Source organism: Haplochromis burtoni, unplaced genomic scaffold, assembly GCF_018398535.1.
Source record: "Haplochromis burtoni strain Fernald_Lab_line unplaced genomic scaffold, NCSU_Asbu1 Contig_51, whole genome shotgun sequence".
NCBI classification, from domain to species: domain Eukaryota; kingdom Metazoa; phylum Chordata; class Actinopteri; order Cichliformes; family Cichlidae; genus Haplochromis; species Haplochromis burtoni.
In genome coordinates, this window is record NW_024582412.1 from 410,040 (window position 1) to 431,806 (window position 21,767).

At 39.7% G+C, this 21,767-nt stretch overlaps 1 protein-coding gene across 1 annotated transcript in view; it reads right to left on the reverse strand.

The window, feature by feature from the left end:
• Window positions 1-21,679, reverse strand: part of si:ch211-196i2.1 (collagen alpha-1(I) chain) — a 117,228-nt gene extending 95,549 nt beyond the window's left edge. Inside the window, exon 1 of the mRNA XM_005921731.2 lies at window positions 18,149-21,679. Within this exon, the coding sequence (XP_005921793.1) occupies window positions 18,149-18,272 (124 nt within the window). The 5' untranslated portion in view covers window positions 18,273-21,679. The remainder of the gene's footprint in view (window positions 1-18,148) is intronic.
• Between the last annotated feature and the right edge of the window lie 88 nt (window positions 21,680-21,767).

Sequence of the window (21,767 nt, forward strand, 5' to 3'; positions counted from 1 at the left end):
ATAAAATCTGTGACAAATCAAATGTAAAGACACATCTGCTCTGGCAAGCCCTTGGGAAATAAAGTAGCAGCAGATATTACCCATACCAACAAAAAATGGATGGATGAAGACATGAGGTGACAAACATTCATGTTTATGGCAGTTCCCCACAGCATGTCTCCTTGAAACAATGTTCTTTAGTTTTCCCGATAACTGAGGAAAAGTCGAGCAACACCAGTCAACACTTGCCCTGATGAGCATACCTCCGGGTCAAATTCCTCACTGGAGTGAATGGCACTAATGACATGGATACAGGCCTTCATAGTTTGCAGGCATTTCCTGCAAATCAAAACAAGCACACTGTAGATGTGAGAAATGACAAATATTTTTGATTTTTGATTCAGCTGTTTGAGATTTAACAGCAAGTCTGAAACAGACAGCACTATGTACAGACGAAAAAAGGCAACCTTTAAACATCTATCTAAGCCAGGTTCCATGAACAGTTATCCTATTTTCACCCTTTCCTAATTGTACTGAAATGCCATTAGCTTTGTTTTCCATGTTGTTACTTCTTTTTCACTTAAAACAAAAAACTTTCTTTACAGTTTACTAACAGTTAGTTTCCTGAGTGGTACTGTTTTGTTTTACTGTTGTCTCTTCAATAGCTTTTTTGGGGGATGAGTGGGGTCATTGTATGTTGCACTATACGAGCCACCAAGACTGCACACCTACAGGAGGTGGTGACCCTTGGAAACCCATGCTATGAAGCTATTCTTTCTGACACATGAAACATGAGACTTCACCAACATTTGTTAAGTGTAGTTTTTGTACTTGTTTACTCTCTGTCCAGCTCACCTAGTTGTTATGTTCGGGATTTCAAAGACGCATGTTGCCAACAGGGAATCTGCTGAGTGTCCTCTGCTCGACAACCTATGCAATATCAACACTCGTGACATCTATTTTTTTTTTAAATTTACATTTATTGGCCATCATAAATACTGACATCGATGGATTTTTAAATATCTGCTAATAACATCAGCCTGTTGATACATCAGTCGGGCTGCAATGCCGATTGGTTGAAATGATGGGTTTAACAGAAGAAAGAAACGCATTAAAACATCAAAGTGCTGGAAGACTGAAGGAGAAACACACCTCCACTGGAGCGGAGGACAAATAAGGAGCACCCACTACCACTACACATTACTTCTGTTATTATCATAGCACAGGATTAAACAGAGTAGCAGCATCACACACAACAGCAGCCTACAAAAACTTGTGGCGCAGAAAAATGCATCATCTTCCCAACACCTCAAGTAACTAACTGACCAATCAAAAGAAGACTGGATGAATCAATGCTGAATGAATACATCAACTATGCACAGCAACTAAAATTAAAACGAGCATGTTTTGTGGTGGGATTTAGTTACTTCAGTAAAAGCAAATATAAGCTTCTGTTTTCACAGATGTTGTGCATGAGAGATGTACAATGCACATCTAGATCCAGGAACAGATTACATCCTGGGATCACACCTTTGGGGGCTGCAGAACAGATGAAGGAGTGAAAGGGTCTTTGCAGACAAACTCCAAGTACATCTGGAGAAGCTGATTTTACAGACAGACAGTCTCTTAAGCTGGGCTCTGCCCAGGCACATAAACAACACCTGCAGTAATGAACTGGCCTGTGTCCTACAAGCAACATGAGACTCTGTTTTCCCATGTCAAGAAGAAAGATTTATTTTAAGGCTTTAGTTCTAGAGACAAAAACATGACAGAATTTGAGGAAATTATTTGTGATTTTATGCTCATTAATGGTTTTATAACACTATTGTTTCTTGCTTGTCATGATTTGTTTGCCTCCTTTTTGCCAGCTGAGAAATGCATCCTCTGAAGCTGCAACCACACGGGGTGAGGAAGGCTCTGAGGTACACATGTCTCACATACCAGCTAGAAAAATAAAGCTGTGGAGGGTGGAAACGGGTAGGGCATAACAGCCTGTAAATTAACATTTTACACGAGATGTGGAAAGCAGAGAAGGGGCTTTTGGGTGGCCTCGTGAGCTTGTTAGTCAGGTAGTGAGCCTGCTGGAACACTGAAGCAGAAACACATCTCCACTGGAGTGGAAATGCATAGAGTGAAACAGGGTGTGTGCTGGACAATGGACAAACCACCAGAGACCAGGCCCACCAAGAGATCATCAGGACTAGGAGGAAAAAAAAAACTTATCCAAGGAAAAGAGGTCAATATTTCCACAGAAAACATTTATATGTAGTGTCAACACTGTCTCAGCAGCCTGAAATTAATTTTTAATGCATAGCACTCCGAAGTTTGTTGATTTTCTGTCCCGATTGTTGTTTTTGTTCAGTAATCTTATAGTCATGACTCACAACAGAAAACCAGATTAGTTTCCCAGGTACATAACGGATACTGTATATGTTTCATGTTACACTGCAACCATGTTACTACAATAGGGAACCTGATTCATGTTCTTTCCTCTCATATAAATGTATTTCCAGACTGAAATGAAACAGGATCCGGGCCTATCAGTGTGTGAGAACAGCACCGCATGACAGCCGCTGCTGTTACCTCTGTACAAACAGTGCTACATACATCTGTGCTTTCTTTGTGTGGTTAAAACTCTAGAATTAAGTCAAACATTGCATTAAGTAGACTTTTTCTGGATCAAATCATGCTGCTATGACACTTTGAAAGGATCGACCAATGTCCAACAAAACAGGTTTTGGCAAACTAAATTAACAAATAAGTTGCAACAATTTTCATTAAACGATCCATTTCAGATGATTTTCATCAAAAATGGCTGCAACTCTCTGAGTATGCTTGGGAAGATTTTTGTCTTTTTACAATGTTTCAATTGCAGCTTATTAAATCTGAAAGCACAAGTCTATGCATACTTTTGCAACTATAACAAAGTCAAAAACTATATGGTTCAACTGGCTATTAATTTCTTCTTCTTTCTTTCTTTTTTTTTAAATTCTTGCTCTTTAATGTCTCTTTGCAGTAAGTAGAGCTGAATCGTCAAACAACAGCTGAGACAGCAGCAAAGTCATTCAGCAACTAACTGGTGTGCCTGCACAGAGATCAGCACCACATACTCTTTTAATCGATGGATAAGTAGAAACTTTATTTAGTATGTCGACTGTGTGTCCAAACTGTGTTTCACAGACATTCTGGAATCTTGGGTAACATGAGATGAACACACAAAATGTACTAATTCATATATTCCAATTATTCAAAAGAAAATTACAGGCTCACGCAAATTTCAGCAGTTTCCCAGGTGAAATAACAAAACTAAAGGCCATTGGGTTAGGGTCTGCAAATGTGGCAGAAACCCAGAATAAGCCAGATTGTTGACAGGTATGCTTTGTTCTCGTGGGTGATCAACTTAGACCTGGTAGACAACTGGCTTGATATATACTGATAGAAACCCTTATACTTCTCAGTGCTGATTAAAAAAAAATCATTGGACTGCTATCATGCAAATTTCAAATGGTGAAGATACTAAACATTATAGCTGCTAAACATCTGTGTTTGTCGTGGGCATGCTGATGCAGTCATAGCGCTAATGTACTTTAGTATCCAGCCACACAGACCCATGCTGTATTCAGCAAGCTTCAGTGTGAATAACTGACAAAATTTGCACCTTAATATGCAGAAAATATTGTCTAACAAATAATACTGGTACTGAAGCAACTGGTCAGTCAGCTGTGTTATTTAATGACATTTATTTATTTTACAAGACTTCATTTCATCAGCATAGTTACAAGATGCAAATCAAACCCTCATTGTGACATAAACACTGCTCTTTCATGTCGATGTCATCATTGTTATGCAGGAGATGGTAGGTGGGGTGCCTGTTGGTTCTGTGCTGTATGCATCCTGACCCTGAGAGTCACATGTAGTTGAGCTGGTTACTCTTCACGTCTGCAGCAGTAAACAGGCTGAGAGCATGCACCACAGTACCAAGTAGACTGAACAAATCCATCTCAGGCAATAAACCACAACACATGGCTGACTTAATAAAGAATAGATGTCACGTAGAAATCCTCACGAATGTAGAACAATTAGTCCAAAAAAAAAAAAAAAAAAAACAAAAAAAAACAGCATCTGCTCAGTCTGACTCCTTTAACAAGTATGAGGTCTGCAACATGGTAGTGACAACAACATCCTGGAAGACATGTGTCTGTGTGGAAGGGCGCCAGCAGGACAGACACCAGTGGTTTTCTCTTCATGTCTGTCGGCAGCAGAGACCTCAGTCGATTACATCACTCTCACCTAATCAGCAGAGTCGAGAACACAGCTGGGTCACGACAGCCAGGTTATCCTCACTCAACTGGAGAAGGAAAAGTAATAGACAAGGATGCCCTAATGATGATGGATGGTAGATGACTGTGCAAACCATGATTATTAACCATGTAGGCATCTCGTAAGCATGAGCATTCATTAGTTTTTGCTCAAAGATCGACATAATTTATGATTTTGAGCTGCAGCGCAATAAAATGATTCAGCACACCAAGGCAGAAAAAATGGTTTCCATGTTGTGCTTGGGTTCATTCACCCAACAAACTGCTGACTGCTATCCATGGGACCAGACCTGGTGAAACATGGCAAGAGAACGGCAGTCACCCTGGATGGTTAAACCTAAGGGAACCACAGATTCAAAAAAATATTTATTTGTTGTTTTTGAACATTTGCATCAACATCAGACTATTGACAACCTGTGGAAAAAAGCTATAAAACTGTACAATAACTGCACTGTATTCAGAGGATTTTATACTCACATACAGCTTTTAAAAAATTTATTAGACCACCGCCCAGTGTGAGGTAAATGCCACAGCTGCCTTAAATTAATGGTATTGGTAATTACCAAAATCATTTTTCAAAATCATCATTGGGTAATCCATCAGTACGCATTAGCTCTTTAATCAAAACGATATTTTTAATGTTAAAGAAGAGTGAGGGTCTGTGCTTGTGTTTACCTCTCCATTATTTTGCAGGTGGAGAGGTGAGGTTAGCATTAGGTGTTTGATCCACCTGTGGGAAGAGTTCAAGCCTGTTTTGTGCTGGGATACTCTGCTCCTTTCAGTTACCAGGCTCATGCATTAGTGAATCATCTGTCTCTCTGGGACCTTAATCTCCTTAATCTCTGAACTTGTGACACATTCCATCCAGAATCAGCTTGGAAACTCGGAAACGTGTAAAGAAAAGGACTCACCAGCTCTGCCTTCAAGCTCACTCTCCATCAATTCTCCTCACCCACCTCTGGAAACTTGCCTGCAAACTCAGACATCTCCCAGGTCTAAACTCACCTCTCACTTAAGTAAGATCGTTTCCAATCTCTACGATCCAGTCCACAAACCACTGACTCCATTTGAGCCACCATTAACTCTGTCCTCCTCTGCAGAGCTCCTGTGTGTGTGTGCCTAGTATTACACCTTCACACACTTTAGATTTGCTTATTCACCTTTTTGTGAAGAAACAATTCAAACACACAAACTCCCTCTTCACTCTGCTTTCAGGATCCACGGCAAAAAAAGATGCCAAGTAACATTAATTCACCTGCAATCCTGAACAGCAGAAATTCAGTTCTAGTGGTTAATTGTTTACTAATTTCTGACTTCTCCGAGTCCAGTCTGCCAGCTTAAATTTGGGTATAAAATTTGAATTCAGATAATATAATTTTTCTTAATGAATAACATTTTAATTTTTAACATATTTCTAAAATATTTGTATTTTTCTTCAAATTTTCTGTCTAATAAATTTGTTAAGCACTGTATACTGTGAAGTTTTGACCACGGTGTTTAAACTCCATTAACACAAGCAGAATTGAAAGTAGTAGCTGATATATTTTTAATACGTTTAGGAATATATAAAATTTTTCCATTCACCAAAACCTTATATTGGTGTTTACAGCCTGTTTTGAGGAACCCCTTCCCTTATTTATATTCCATTATTTCAGTTCCAGTTAAAATCGGCACTGATTGTTGCTTGCGAGCATAAACCTTTTCTCATAAATGTCGGTTAATTTTAAGACTACCATGCTGCTGCTGCTGCTGGAAGCAAAAACTAAGCTTTTGTCTCCTTATTTTGTTGTTTTTTGCCCTTTATCCTCGTCCCTCTTCCCCGCTGTTTTTCTTTCCCTCTTTCTTTCTCCCCTTTCTTTTCCCCAGTCAAGTCTGTCCCGTATTTAGCAAGTGAAAATAAAATAAAATAAACAATAAAAGGTGAATCAAATAGACCATTATGGCAAGGCTGGGATGGTCCATTTGGTAAAGTAAATCCATTGGGCATCTTTCTTCGCCTTTAGACAACAATTTTGATGGCAAAAGAGCCAAACAGGCAAAAAAGGAAAAAAAAAAAAAAAACTAAGCTGGGCTGTTTGTAAAGTTTAAATCTGCAGATTTGCGTTGTGGATACGAGTTGCAGACAGAAAGGCTAAAGAGAGTGCAATTATTTTAAGAGCCAACTGCAAAGATAAAAGAAACAGCATCTGATTTTGGTTTCATTAGAAGGATAATAGTTACCAGCTATTGAATATTTACTACTAATAATAATTAAAACAAACATGAAAGCATAGGCATGTTGATTATTTATTTAATTCGTTCATGCAGTTCAAAGTGCAAAATACTTCTTGGCTGTTAGTGTAGCATGCACATGTTGTGTGATCATGACAGATGATCCTGCAATAACAAAAAGAAACTGTATGAAGTCAATTTTCTCTGTAACTGAATCCCTGACGTACTTGCTCTTAAACCTAATTTTAATCTGGTATGGCAGTTGGGTAACTCTGCTTAAAAAAAATCAAATCGTCATCAAGTATTTTGTTGCACAGAGCATCAGTTTTGCTTAACACTTTCACAATGATGTAGAGCCCAGGCTGTAGCACTGATTACCCGCTTCTTGCTTACGTAAGGATAAACTTGAATGTGTCCTTTGGACAAACAGCAAATCTGCACAAGCACAAACACACATGAACACACACTTCTGCACAAAGCTGAAGGTCTTTGGGCAAACTTATTTGATTGGCGTGGCACAGTGCCATGCAGGCAATCCATGAGGAAACAAATCCAGACTGGGGTCTGTGGCCCCAAGAAACAAATCCACAGAGGCTGATAAACCTTCAGCAGTCTGGACCAAAATGTGAGCATTAAAGTTAAAAAATAATCTCAGCAGGTTGAGCAGGCCCTGACAGACAGCAGTTGATAGGAGTTTGAAAGAAGGTTATGGTTCACTCACAGAAAAGTAAAGCAAAAAAAGAAAAGCAAAGCTGGTCTTACGCCTTTCCTCCAGCTGTCCAACGTAGGGCCTGCTCAAGCTCTTTTAATCATAACATAGTTGTCACCTCAGGTCCTTTTTCAGTCAAGCTCAGCCAAACCAATAAAGATAAGCATCTGCACATGTTCGTCATAATGGAGGACATTTCTGAACATGTTGAGGGCTTTTCAATTCAGCCCATCATGCTTATTACTCAACCCAAAGGTCTTCACTTCATCAAGGAAGTTTAAATCAACTTATTACCAGCTGAAAAAAATGAGAAAGCACTAAATAAAGAACAAAAATCTGCCATTTAGTAGGTGAGTTTATTAAATCACAGTCTAGCAACAACTTCTTGGACAAAAACGTGAATCCAAACAGTAACAACTGCAGTTTTATAAATTGCCACCTGAGGTCATCTCCAAAAGTGAGTGAATCCCTATAAACACGTGTTAAAAGGCCCAAAATTAAGCAATAACAAAATTACATTTTCATTAGTCAGTGATGTCATGTGTTTCTACACTAAACTGAATAATAAAACATTAATAAAACACAAAGCTAGCCAAGAATCCAAAGTGATGATAAAGCTCAGTGCAATACCACCCAAGCCCAGCAGCCTGAGCTTGAACTTCTCTAACGGATTACTTTCTCTGGCGAGTAATTAAGTAATATAGTGCATTACTTTTATAAAAAGTAATGCAAAAAAATGGGTTTTTTTAATTTAGTTTTGAAAATTTTTGGAAACCCACTGTGTAACGTCTTTAAGGCAACGCAATAACAGCTGAAATGTCTGTCCCTACTTTTAAAAGCAAATAAATCTTCAAGTCATCTGCAAAACAGTGAAATGAAAGGTTATACGGTGAAAATATAGACCCCAGTGGCAACATATTCAGTGCAAACAAGTCTGGACCCAAAATTGAGCCTTGAGGCACACCATAACTAAGAGGGGCTATTTTCAAGCTTTAGGGGCCCATGTTCACATAAAAGGTCCAGATAAGTAGAACTGAAACCACTGAAGAACAGATTCTTTTAGCCAAACACTTGATTCTAGTTGTAATAGGAGGATATCATGGTCAACCATGTCAAAGTCAAGCCCAACAAGAGGACAGCAGGGCTGTGAGAATAGAATAGAATAGAATGCCTTTATTGTCACTATACAGTTGTACAATGTCCTACTCAGTGTAAACATGCTGGGGGGAGCAGTGCTGAATATATATATATATATAAAATATATAAATAAATAATATATAAAATCCGTAAGTAATATGTAATAAATAGTGTTATGTATATACAGTTGAGTTATATACAGTGGTGGTCCATAGAGGAAGTGGGAAGTGAGCGGCTGTTTTACCTGTGCATGTGCGAGTTCACGGTGGTTATCGCTTTGTGGAAGAAACTGTTTTTGAGTCTGTGGGTTTTTGTGTTGATGCACCTGTAGCGCTTCCCTGAGGGAAGCAGGCTGAACATGTTGAAGCCAGGGTGGGAGCTGTCCTTGATAATGTTTGCTGCTCTGCTGAGGCAGCGGGAGGAATAAATGTCCATCAGGGAGGGGAGAGGGCAGCCGATGATCTTTTGTGCTGTCTTGACCACACTCTGAAGCCTCACTCTATCTGCTTTGGTGCAGCTGCCGTACCATACCGTGATGCAGTAGGTTAGCAGGCTCTCAATGGACGAGCGGTAGAAGGTCAGCAGCAGGTTGGAGTTCAGCTTGTACTTCCTGAGGACTCTCAGGAAGTGCAGCCGCTGTTGGGCCTTCTTGATGACCGCTGAGATGTTTCCTGTCCAGGAGATGTCAGCAGAGATGAGGACACCAAGGAACCGGAAAGTGTGGACCCTCTCCACACACTCCCCGTTGATGTAGAGGGGGGCCAAGTCGGTGCTGTGTCTCCTGAAGTCAACAATGAGCTCTTTGGTTTTCTTAGTGTTCAGTGCCAGGTTGTTTTCTGAACACCATGCTGCCAGCTTCAGGACTTCCTCTCTGTACTCTGCCTCGTCTCCCTTCGAGATGAGTCCGACTACCGTGGTGTCATCAGCAAACTTGATGATGAGAGTGTTGTTGTGGGTCGAACTGCAGTCGTGGGTGTAGAGAGAATACAGGAGGGGGCTCAGCACACAGCCCTGTGGGGAGCCGGTGCTCAGTGTGCGAGTGGAGGAGAGATGAGGGCCGAGTCTTACAGTCTGGGGCCGGTTTGTGAGGAAATCCTTTATCCAGGCACATGTGAGAGGAGGGAGGCCAAGAGTGACCAGTTTGGTGATGAGGATGTCCGGGATGATTGTATTAAAGGCTGAGCTGTAGTCCACAAAGAGCATTCGGACGTAGCTTTGCCGCTGCTCTAGGTGACTCAGCACAGCGTGGAGGGCTGTGGCGATGGCGTCTTCTGTGGATCTGTTTGCACGGTATGCAAACTGGTGGGGGTCGAATTCTGGGGGGAGGTAATCCTTGATGTGCTGAAGGACTAGTCTCTCAAAGCATTTCATGATTACCGGTGTGAGGGCCACAGGGCGGTAATCATTCAGGCTGGAGATGGGAGACTTCTTCGGCACTGGGATGATTGTGGCTGATTTTAGACAGGATGGGATGGCTGCCTGATCCAGTGAGAGGTTGAAGAGTCTGGTGAAGATGAGGGTGAGCTGGTGTGCGCATGCTCTTAGTACCTTGCCAGGTACTCCATCTGGACCGGCCGCCTTCCTGGGGTTCACTGCTAGGAGCACACGTCTGACATCGTGCTCTGTTACAGTGAGTGGAGCGGTGCAGGAACCAGGTGAGGATGAGGATGGGAGCAGGGCTGAAGCAGATGAGTGTTGCTGTTGTGGTGTTTCAAAGCGGGCGAAGAAGCTGTTTATTTCCTCTGCCAGCTGCCCACTCGGGTTTTCTGTTTTCGCAGTGCTGCCTCTGTGGTTGATGATGTCTTGCATTCCCTGCCACACCTCTCGTGTGTTGTTGCTGGACAGGTGGGACTCGATGTTCCTTTTGTGGTCTGACTTGGCTTTTTTAATCCCCCTTTTCAGGTCAGCTCGAGCAGCCCTGTACAGAGCTCTGTCACCTGACCTGAAGGCGGCATCACGGGCTTTGAGGAGTGAGCGGACCTCGCTGGTCATCCAGGGTTTTTGATTTGGGAAAACCCGAATGCTTTTGTCCACTGTCACATTTGCAGTACAGAACTTGATGTAGTCCAGTACTGATCCTGTGAATGTTTCTAGGTCCTGGTGTTCAAATATGTCCCAGTCTGTCTCTGTGAAGCAGTCCTGTAGTTTGGAGAGAGCATTTTCCGGCCAGGTTGTAACAGTCTTTGTGGTGGGCCTGGCACTGCGCCTGAGGGGGGTGTAGGCTGGGGAGAGCAGGAGGGAGAGATGGTCGGACTGACCGAGGTGGGGGAGGGGTATGGCTCTATATGCATGCTTGATGTTGGAGTAAACATGATCTAGAGTGTTTTCTCCTCTGGTGGGACATTTGACATGCTGATAGAACTTTGGGAGTACAGTCTTTATGTTGGCCTTATTAAAATCACCTGCGATAATGTGAACACCGTCCGGGTGGGCCCGCTGCTGTTAATGGTGTTCAGCAGGATAGAGAGCGCCGTGTTTACGTTGGCATCGGGTGGAATGTACACAGCCGTGATGATCACTACTGTTAGCTCTCTCGGTAGAAAGAAAGGCTGGCATCTTACCGACATGTACTCGAGGTTCGGGGAGCAGTGACTGTTTATAATTGTCCCGTTGTTGCACCAGCTTTCATGCACGTACATAAATCCAGAGTTAAAAGCAAATCATTAAAAGCCTTTTAATGGCCATCTTGGTGCTATGTAGTGATTTATAACCAGATTAAAACTTCAGCGATCCCATTATGATCAAGATGAACTTGCAACTGTGAGTAGACTAATTTCTCTAAAGCTTTTAAAAGAACTGGGAGCTTCAAAATTGTCCAGTAATTAGCCAGAACAGTTGCATCCACACTGTGTTTTTTAAGAAGAGGCTGAACTGTAACCTGTTTAAAACATGATGGGGCACAGCCTGCATCAACAGAAGAGTTCATTAATCGCTGGATAAAAGGGCCAATAGTATCAAAAATATTTTTTAGCAGACTTGGGGGAAGACAATCTGATGGGGAGTGTGATGATTTTAGGCGATGAGCTACCATAGATAATTCACTCAAGTAAATATGTAGTTAATTGAACTAAAGGACTGTCTGTGCTCCAGTTTTAGCGAGTCAAATTCTAGATTTTTAAAGTGTTGGTAACTAATTAGCGGGCTTGTGTACCCTGCACCTTGCTGACTAATCTAGTTTTAGCTGACAACTTAACACTGTATCCTCTTATCTGAATGTGGATTTTTTTAACATGTGGCTAAAAAACAAAAAAACAAAGACTATGACACAAAAAAAAAAAATAGCGTGTGCAGCAAGAACAAAGATTAAGTATGTCTTACTGGTATGAGACAACATTGCATCACCTGGCATCTATTTTGCAGAACACAAGCATATTAAGGCAGTTACACATGTCCCACCTGCAGCAGTTAAAACCGGCCTCCTGGCTCCACCTCGACTTTTTTTAATGATGAATTGCAATTATATGATAGTTTAAATGTGTCCCATGGGGCAAATGGTTGCCAAATAAAGTCAAGATGTGCTATGAGACACCAATCAGCTGCGCCAGATTTACGTCACGCTGACTGCTGTAACTTAGCTCTCTGCTCATAACCACAGTGTGTTGTTATATTAGCAACACAAGCAATACACTATTAGAAAACAACATGTAATAATAATATTCATAACTAACACTAAAAACCATGCATTGCTGCAAACAAATATAATTAGTAATTGTTTTGACCACTAGGGGGCAGCAGAAACAAAGTGAGAACTACACTGACTTGCACAATTAACCAACTTAAAGTTACTGGTGAACAGTTGCAGTCCTGGTCTTCACTGCTATATTCACATGCTGGTTGCAACTGTGTCTGTCTTTTGTTGGATGCTAAGAACATAGTGCATAGTGGGGTTTTATAATGCTATAAGAGCAGTGAAGGCAGTAAAGATGCAGTACAAAAAATAAGATGCTCAATAAAACTAACAGGAGTTGAAGATGTCTACAGGATCATCTCAGCAAAACTCCTTTAAAGAATAAAGAAAGCATAAAGGTGGCTACCTTTAGTTTAAATATTTTATCTCCAACTATCTATTCATATCCTGTTTCACTTGTAAACAAACTGTATATTAATGATGGACATTGTTGAATCACCTTATTTGCATTTTTTTCATGGACAGCAGGGTGTTGCAAAAAGACATCAAATAGTATAGAAGCGTGAGAAAAAGCTCCTGTTTCTCACTTAGTCTAGAACCTCAGTCAAACTAAATGCAATATAATGCTCACTTTTCATTTAATTCCTTTTATATAGTTTACAAAAAGTCCCTCAGTTAGTCAGTTTCACTTGTCATTCATCAGGTGTGGTTTCAAAACACCAGTATTCCGATGGCCAAGTGTTTACTTAAGGCTTCATAACCTTATTTTAGAAGTCTTTGTGGTAGTATCCATCTTTTATATACAGGCTGTGTTTTCATGAAAAAATCATTTTTCATTCTTCAAAAGCATAGAAGTGTCACAGTTTAACCGGTGTACTACAGCACTATTTGGAGCATGGCCAGTACATTGGTAAAAATGAAATGAATTTCAATATGTGCCTAAACTGCTCCTCTGTGGTACTTTAATGGAAAACAGTTTTAAATCAAACCACTAAACATAGTTATTCAACTTAAGGAATGTAAACTGGCACACCACAAATAAAACAGTACCACTTGTAATACCAGGTGCACCGTGCTCTTATAGTCACCGCAAGGCAGGTGTTCAACATTTGCAACTAATTCCTACGTAGTGAGTGGACACAAATATGCGTGTTAAACAAGTGGAACCACAAACAGAAACAACTGCATTGTTAAACTGTCCTGTGTCTTTGTGTCTTACGGACTGTAATTGTTGGTCTCACCGATGTGGCCCGACAGTGGGGTACAAACTGGGAAATGATACCACAAAGCCTTTGCTGCAGTAATGTTGTAAATTGTCAAAAAATAAGAATGAAAAGTTATTTTTTTCACTTGTGTGTAATATCAAACATCTGAGGAACTTTGTCTGTACACTATCAACCCACTCTATCTTCCATCTGGTTCCAGTCGGCTTGAGAAGAGATTGCAGATGGAAAGTTGTTCTGGTCCAACATATGGTTTGCACCTAGCCATCTCCACCCGCATTTTTTTTAAACAAATCTAACCACAAGCTGTGGTCTGCTCCACACCCAGAACCAGACCGATGACCCAGTCTATGCATACTACAGGGAATAGCAGCACACATGCTACAGTGTGCGTGGGCCTCCGTCTGGTTAAAAGCTGCCTAATGGGCTCCAGATCAGGGCTTGCCAGCCACTAAGGCCTACGATTATGTTTCATTGGATGCAGATGCCTGGTTATGGATCCGGCATAATACTGGCGGTGACATCATGAGCTCAACCTGCTGGGAAGCGCATGAGTATCTCTGTGACATAGCTGGTGCTGTGCTTTTGATCTGGTTTGACTTTAGGGCTCTGCAAAGTGACATAAGTGTTGCAGAACGTACTGAAAATCACTCTCAGTGACAATGATTCTATAGTAGAGGGAAAAAAAATGTAAAAACATGAATGTCAGGTCAGTTAGTGAGCACATTTTTTTGTTTGTTTTCATATTTTTTTTTAACAGAAATTAAACCTCTTCATGTTTATGATTCATATCATAGCTGGTTGGCTTGGTTCAAGGCCTAAAAATGTTAACAAGAAATCTTAAAGGCGCAAAATGAAAAGGAAATTCACTTCCAAAATCAAAGCCCTTAAAAAGGTGTGCAGTCAATCTTGAGTTCTAACGAAGTTTGTTGGAAAATAGTTGTTGGTTCCCTCGCTCTATGAACTCAGTTAACATTTTCTTGATGAGTGTATGGCATTAATCACCAATTTCACTTTGACTGAATAAAACCTGAAGATCATTTTGTAAACTACTGTCACCAGTCAATAAGCATGCAGTGTTATTGGTCTCACAGTGAAATCTCCCTCTTCACAATCTGTGTCAGCACACAAAAATGGTGAAAAAGCTCAACCTGAAGCTTGATTACAAGACTTTTCCATCCATTGTTTGGTATCAACATGGCTACATCCATCTTTTATATTCTCCATGGTATAAAGACATTCATGTACTCAAAATAGCAACTGAGCAGGTGTAAGCATGGACTATATGAAATCTAAAAAAAAAAAATTTCCATTTTCAGTATTTCTATATAGAAACGCGGTGTGCATTCATTGAACCGAAAGTAAAAGAAACATTCAACAAATTTCTAGTGACATATTTTCTGCCCATCAGCTACCAGAGAAATCATCACATCTGCAGTCAGTTCATTGCAATTTCATGGTGAGGTCATTCTGCCAATATCTTCCGCTGTATTTCAAAGCACAGCATGGAAAGATATCCTTACGCTATATCCTTAGAGTGCTCTCAGAGCAAAAAGTTTTTGAAGTTGCTAAATCTGAACCAGATTTAGGTTATCTACAGTATATATGATTGAAAACTTAAAAAAAAAAAAGCTTACAACTTTGCTCCACTGTCACAGAAGGTCAAGATGGTTAGTCAGCAAATTCAACTTCTGAGGAAAGTGGATGAGTGATGGTGAGATGTATGGAGACACTCAGACACATGGGCATCTCAAAACTTTTCCCAGCAGCTGTTCTGCATACTATGTTCCAGTGATACCTATCTCACAGGGTCAGAGGTTACACTAGCTATTCAAGACATGTTGGAGTATCACAGCTGGATATGGATGACTGAAAGTCATAAGTGAATGGATTGGGAATGACAGAAATGCTTACATTCAAGCAGTCATAGAGCTGCGAGTAGGATGCAGGGAAGTGCATCAAGGAGACAAATCGTTCCACGCTAAATTTGGAACAAATGGGCCCAACCCAAACCATGAAAAGCAGCTTTGGTTCAAAAGTATACAAAAGTAAAGTTGTCCAAAGTATGGTGCATAAGATGCACCCAGTCCTGTCAGTCCTAATGAAATCTTGTTGCTTTATCATACCAAACACCCAACTGTAGAATTTAGATCTCCTGCTAATATCTTAGTAGATATTTTCCTTTATTCTCTAAACTCAGTGAAAATTCTTATCCTACACATGTGGCGGCTTCATAAGCACTGATTACAGCTTTTTTCCTTCTCCACCAGTCTGACAGGTGCAGACTCAGCACTTAAAGACAATGCCGTGCCTTCAAAGTCCAAACACAGCGCCAGTGACAATGAGAACAGATAAAACAAATGTCTAAAATGTGAAAAAGGAATGCTCCACTCATAGTACAGGTGATTTATGGCAGTCATAAGGGGTACAGATATAAAGATGAATGACTGCTGACCTCTTTCTTCTTTTCTTTCCCTCAAACTGCAACTAATAAAGCAAGCCAACGTCTTTGAGCAAGAAGCCAGGATTGAAACGGAACACTGGGAATAAGCTGGTTAATGTTTCTTCAAACATTGTAACTATTTTTAAATCAGTGCTTTTGAAAAGTTTAGTTGGTTATTTTACTCAGGTAGGATCCCTGAGTAAAATAAAAAAGCGTCCCTTTTACACAGTTAGTGTCAGTGTCAGACAGAATTTCTTTGGAATAAAATTCATGGCATGTAACCAATTCTTGCATAACAAAGGTTCATAACTAATAAACCAATAAGTGAAGGTGCAGATGGTCAGTTTGGGGTATCATGCATGTCTTTTTGATGTTTTTGCAGAGATCTAATGGCAAATTTAGCAAAGCTGAATAAAACCACTTAATGACACCACTTTGTTTTTGTTAACTGCAAATTGGTTTGGCTCAAAATTTTTGTTCTATTCTTGTGGTACGCCCTGTCTCATTGTCAAGTCTTGAGTCATTGTATCAGCAGAGTTCAGAAATTCCCAAATGATCTCAGTTACATGTGGAGCCTGGCAAGCTTTAAGTAAAGAAACCCAAAAATAACAGAGGAAATACTGTATACTGTATTTCCTTAGTGTGTTTAGTGACGCCTGCCATGGACAAAGCTTTCACACTACATCTACAGTAATTCTATGAAAATACTCCATGAAAACATTAAACAGTTCTCAGATGTTTCTGTGTGGCTCTAATACAGATGAACGCAATAAAAAAAATGTAATAAAACTCAAATGGGAGAGTAAACACAGTGTGATGGAGAGGTACTCCAGTCATGACATAATCATGTGACTGGAGGAAGTCCAATCTAAGATTCATTTCCACAGCTCTGGGGTGGGTTAAAGGGCTCAAAAACTCAATGTAATCCTTCAGCACGTACAACACTGTCACTGCATCAACAAAGAAGCTCCAGACACGTGAAAGCTCTGATGAGACAACAGGGCTGGCTCTGGAAAGTGATGCTTTGATTAACTAAGACTGTTTGGCACCTTAAACACATTCCATGTGATTTAATAAACTGTGGTGACTTCTGGTTTCAGTTTCCACATGTATTCATTACAAACTAAAGGCATTTTTTTGTGAATGATGTCTCCGGCAACTCTTCTTTTCATCTATATTATCTAAAAATTTGTGATTCTGCCTTGTCTAATTCAGAGACAAAAGCATTTTTGTCTTAGATTTTGTCTTGTCTTAGATAAATTGATAATAAATCTAATTAAAGAGGAGCGCAACAATGGCACTCTGGCAGCAAGAATCTATATTTAAAAGGCCTTTTTTCTGGTTGCAAAATCAGTGCAACTTTTAAAATTAGGAATACGAGAGACTTTGGTTTAAGGGCTTCCAATTTGTTGATGTGAAATAGTTATCAGCAGGTTTTAATTTGAATAACAAATGTGCTCTAAAAATCTTTTTAATTAGTATTTTCTTCTTGTGAAGCTGTCAGAATCTTTAAAATACGCCATAAAAATAAGTGGTCTGTGCTCAAAAAATAAATAAAGAAATATAGTCACAGCCTGATTAGTTCATTGTGGTCTGACTATTCACAGCATGCAAAAACAAAATTATTCCCTCAGTCTACAAACGCTTAAGTTTGCTCTCACGCCAAAAAGCGATTAGAGGAAAAACATCAGAGCTGGAGCGACTGCAGTTGTTGAGTGTCGGAGGAGCTGCTGATGAGAAGTGAAATATTTTTATCTGGATCCAAATTGCTCTGAAAAAAATGATGTCATGCTGTCTAGCTGACTAATAGTTCATCCTGCTGTTGTCCTGCTGGGTTATAAGCGCCTTTAAGGGGGATGCATCAGTAAATGTGGCATAAAAAAGGAAAATAACACTTTTGCAGTAAAGGGTGAAGAATACAGAAAAGCACATTTCCTGGATTTCCAAGAAAACTACAATGATTTTATATTTTATGGTACATAGTAGATGACTTTGTTTAATATGGCAGAACTTAGGAGAGAAATGCATTTTATGGGACTTAAAGTGTTGAAAACTGTGCTAATTTCATTTTAAATGTCAGCGATGCCATGTTGCAGGCAGATTGGGACTTTAAAGCAAAGCTGGGTGGAGGGGTGCAAATGTGAAGAATGTGGCTATAAAACTTCTTTAGGTAACCCAATTGGTCTCAGACGTGGAGCGCTGAGCCAGTGCAGGTGTGCTGAGGAAGACGGTGGAAACTATGAAGTGAAGCCAAAGAAAGAGTTTCTGATAGGCTAAATTCAAAGTTTTGCTGTTAATCATCTTAAAAAAAATGAGGTGTGGGGCATGAACATATTTTGTCTTAATAATTGTGACATGCCAGAAATGACTGAGAACCACAGACTCAACGCATCTCCTTGTAAAAGTTTCCACTGCTGCAAGAGTAACCCTGATCTTATCAGTGAGGTTATATTTATTTCAAAAGCAGAGAGGCTCCACAGGTGTTTGCACCAATCTTACCTGTTTGCAGCATCCCGGAACCGGATTCTCCCCCGAAGTCGACCGATGCGTCGTCAGGTGAGGCGTTGCTCGTCGTGAGGAGCCCGAGAACGCAAACTGTCCATTTTAACAACCAGAGCAACATCTTCCCGGTGTGGCCGCCTTTATGCTTCAGAAATGAAACATATGCAAACTAGAAAAGTACTGAAAGTCTGAACTGATCCAGTTAAAGAGCAGTCAAAGTGGGGAACATTGCTGAATCGCACTTTTTCTATAATTCTGCAGTTTTAATAGGAGCGAAGTGCAGAGTAACTAACTCTTCATCCTCTTCACCTCTCCTCATCCTCCTTCTCAGCCAGCAGCAGCTTCTCTCCTCCTGCAGCTGTATCACATCACTGCAGAGCCAAACGAGCAAAGAGAAGCCCCGCCCCTCTCCTGTTGACCAATTAAATCCCTGCAGGGCCTCCTCCCATTTTTGTTTTCGAGCCTGTCTTCAACTTACTTCTAATTTGTTTGTTTTGAAAAATTGACTCGTTTCCCTTTCTCCACCTCCCAAGAGATGGTTAGAACTTTTGTAATTCCACTCCAAACATACAACATTGTGAGGTGCAAACACAGGCTACAGTACCAAGCTCACAATCCAGGAACCAAAAACAGGAAGCAGTATAGGCAAAGGTAAAAGGGTAAAGGTAGGAAGAACGCCTACTTGGTAAAGTAGGAGACTGGCTGGACATGGGTTAGGGAGATTAAACACTCGTCAAATGTGCAGATTCCAAAGCTACTTGAGACCAATATGGGTTTCTTAAAAACTATAAAATTTTAATAAAATATATCCTCCAGCATGGCAAGTGCACAGTGTAGCAGTGTTTTTTATATCAAGTAATTGAAACGTTTGAATAAGAGGCGGGGATGGAGGAGTGAAAAACACACTTGATTTCTGATAAGTAGACAGGAAGTCAAGTCCTCTGACCTCTGGTCCACTTGTTTTGCTTTAAATTTTGCTTACTGCCTTTTCATCTACTGCTTCCATGTCTCTCACCATCATAACTACTTGTTTTGGTTTAGAACAAGTCTTTCACAACATAACACCTACGTTAATCTTCCAGGTCCTTGTGTTTTTTCTGTACCTCATCAAAGACTCTATATAAAAGAGAGATGTAATGCCTCACACCTGTATCCTTTTTTTATAGCCAGCATGAAGCAACTCGTGTGCTTATAAAAAGACTTCTGGTTATATGGAAGACTTTGGGTGAATGGAATTTGGCTTTCTTGCTCGTTACGTTCATGATGACTTTATCATCATACTGAATACATGTTTATTTATAAATGATGGTTCCTTGTACAGAAAGACACATATAACATGTTATGCATGTAACAGCTCGTCAATCACCCAATATGCTTGTGATGTCTGGTTCAAACAACGGCTGATTACATCTGTACTCATGTGGTTGGCATCCTAACCTCCAGATATCAGGTAGCACAGCACCAGTTTTAGTGTGTTTAAAACTTGAGAAGCCGGGATTTGTTAAAATTCCTATTTAATTAATGTCTACTGAATGCGTACCTTCCTTTTCCTTGTAGAAACCACCGAAGGTCTCAAGCTAACAAAAAAATGTTAGCTCTAATAAAATGGTAAATAATACCAAACTCAATCAAGAGACATTTCAAGGAAATCTTCAGACACCGACATTTCATAATCATACCTCTTTATTCAATGACTTATATTCATACAAAATCTATAGGTAGAGTCCAAATGACTGCAGGAGAGACAGTCAAGTAACATATCAGGCAGCGAAGGATCAGCCACTCCAGAACCTCTAATCTGCTTCCACTTTGGTGGTTCTGTGAGAAAATGTTATTCAAGCTTGTTTTCTTTTTTTTTCTTTACCTGAAACCGATACATCGTTTGTTTAGATAATCAGAAAATACAACCAAGGAACGAATTGTACAAATCATGGACATAATGAAGCCAAACAATACTTCTATTATTATTATCTTTGTTTCTTTTTTTTCTTTTTTTTTTTAGCACATGCACATTTTCTTTTGAGAACATGCAAAGAGGACATGTCCAGAGGGGGATGGGAGGGGAGCTTTAGAAAACTGGAAGAGGAAAACTTGGCACCCTGGTTACGTAGGGCTCACTGGAGGTTTGAAAATAAGGTCTTTGACATAAACACAAATCTCTGCCCCAATATAGCAACTTGCAATGAGACAACAAGCAATCTATTGTTGCCCCGATGAAGAACAGAGTCACACCTTTATGGTCTAAAATCCCGTGAGATCCATCAAGTACATTGCACAATTAAGAGAAAAAAATTAAAACTGTATCTGGATAAAATCAGACCGGGTTAGAATATTTGCAAATAATTTGCATGTTTATAAACTTGCCAGAACAAAATAGGCACAGAGGTTTTGTACTATAATAAAAGCAGGAGGTTTTTCAGATATCAGATAACAAGGACTATAATCATCACCTCCATGGTTGATATAAGAAACAAATTCTTGCCTATTTTCAAAGCTTTACAACCTAATGTATAGCAGTGTACATTTAAGTAGCAGGCTGTCATTAAAGAGAACTCTTTCAGCCATGTACTTTAAAGGATAGGGCTGGCCATGTTCTGCACTATTCCTATTTGGAAGCCAATAAAAGAACTAAACAAAGAGTGGATTTAAGTATTCTCTGTGTATTCAAAACTGCTGCCCAGAAACGATTTAAAATTCATCAGTGAACCACACGCTTGCACTGGGTGACACTTTCCTTCCTTTCCTAAACAACAGTTCAAGTCCCACAAACACTTTCTTACTATCCAATAATTTTAATACTCAAATTTGTGACAAAATAACAGTTTTCAGTGACTTTTCTTAGGATATTTATGAATGTGTAGATTCTGTAGGTAAGGACCAATATTTTTGATACTGTAAATTAACTGGATTATATAGTATGGTTTAGATATTACATATTCTTTTATTGACCTCTCATGTTTAAACGCGCTTAAGATGCATGTAGCTAAATCAAAATAAAGCACTGGCCCTACATCTTAAGTTAGATTTAAAACTTTGCTAAATGTGACTCAGAATAAAATATAGGATTCATTTAACAAGAACAAAATTTAGGAAAAAGAAAAATAATTAATGTGTTTTTTTGGATCAGTTTATGTGGTTTAGTTGAGGCTCTAATTGAACATTTAAAAAACCCTTTTGTTGTTAGCGTCACGAGCAAACTATGTAAGCTAGCCTGTTAGAAATGCTTGTACTGGACCTCACATTGGTTTTCACTGCTGCAATTCATATTGAAATACAAAATACACCAGGCCTTGTGAACAGTTGTAGTACCAGTTTCATTAATCCCACAAAATTTTGGCTGAAATTCAGTTTTCATTTAATTTACACTTCACAATCCTATTGTCAGCTAGCAGATCAAGCCTCTCATGAGCATTTTGGCTAACCTTACGATACAGAAAATAATATCTCTGACATCTAGTATTTTTAACACTTTTAAAGAACTGATTGATGAAATTTTAATGCCTTAATTTTAGATAATAAGTGACCATGCTCTAAAAATGAACAGTTAAAAACAGATCGGTGCCTTAATGTAGCAAAAGTGATACTGGAAGATAAATTGACATCTTTAGTCCACAGG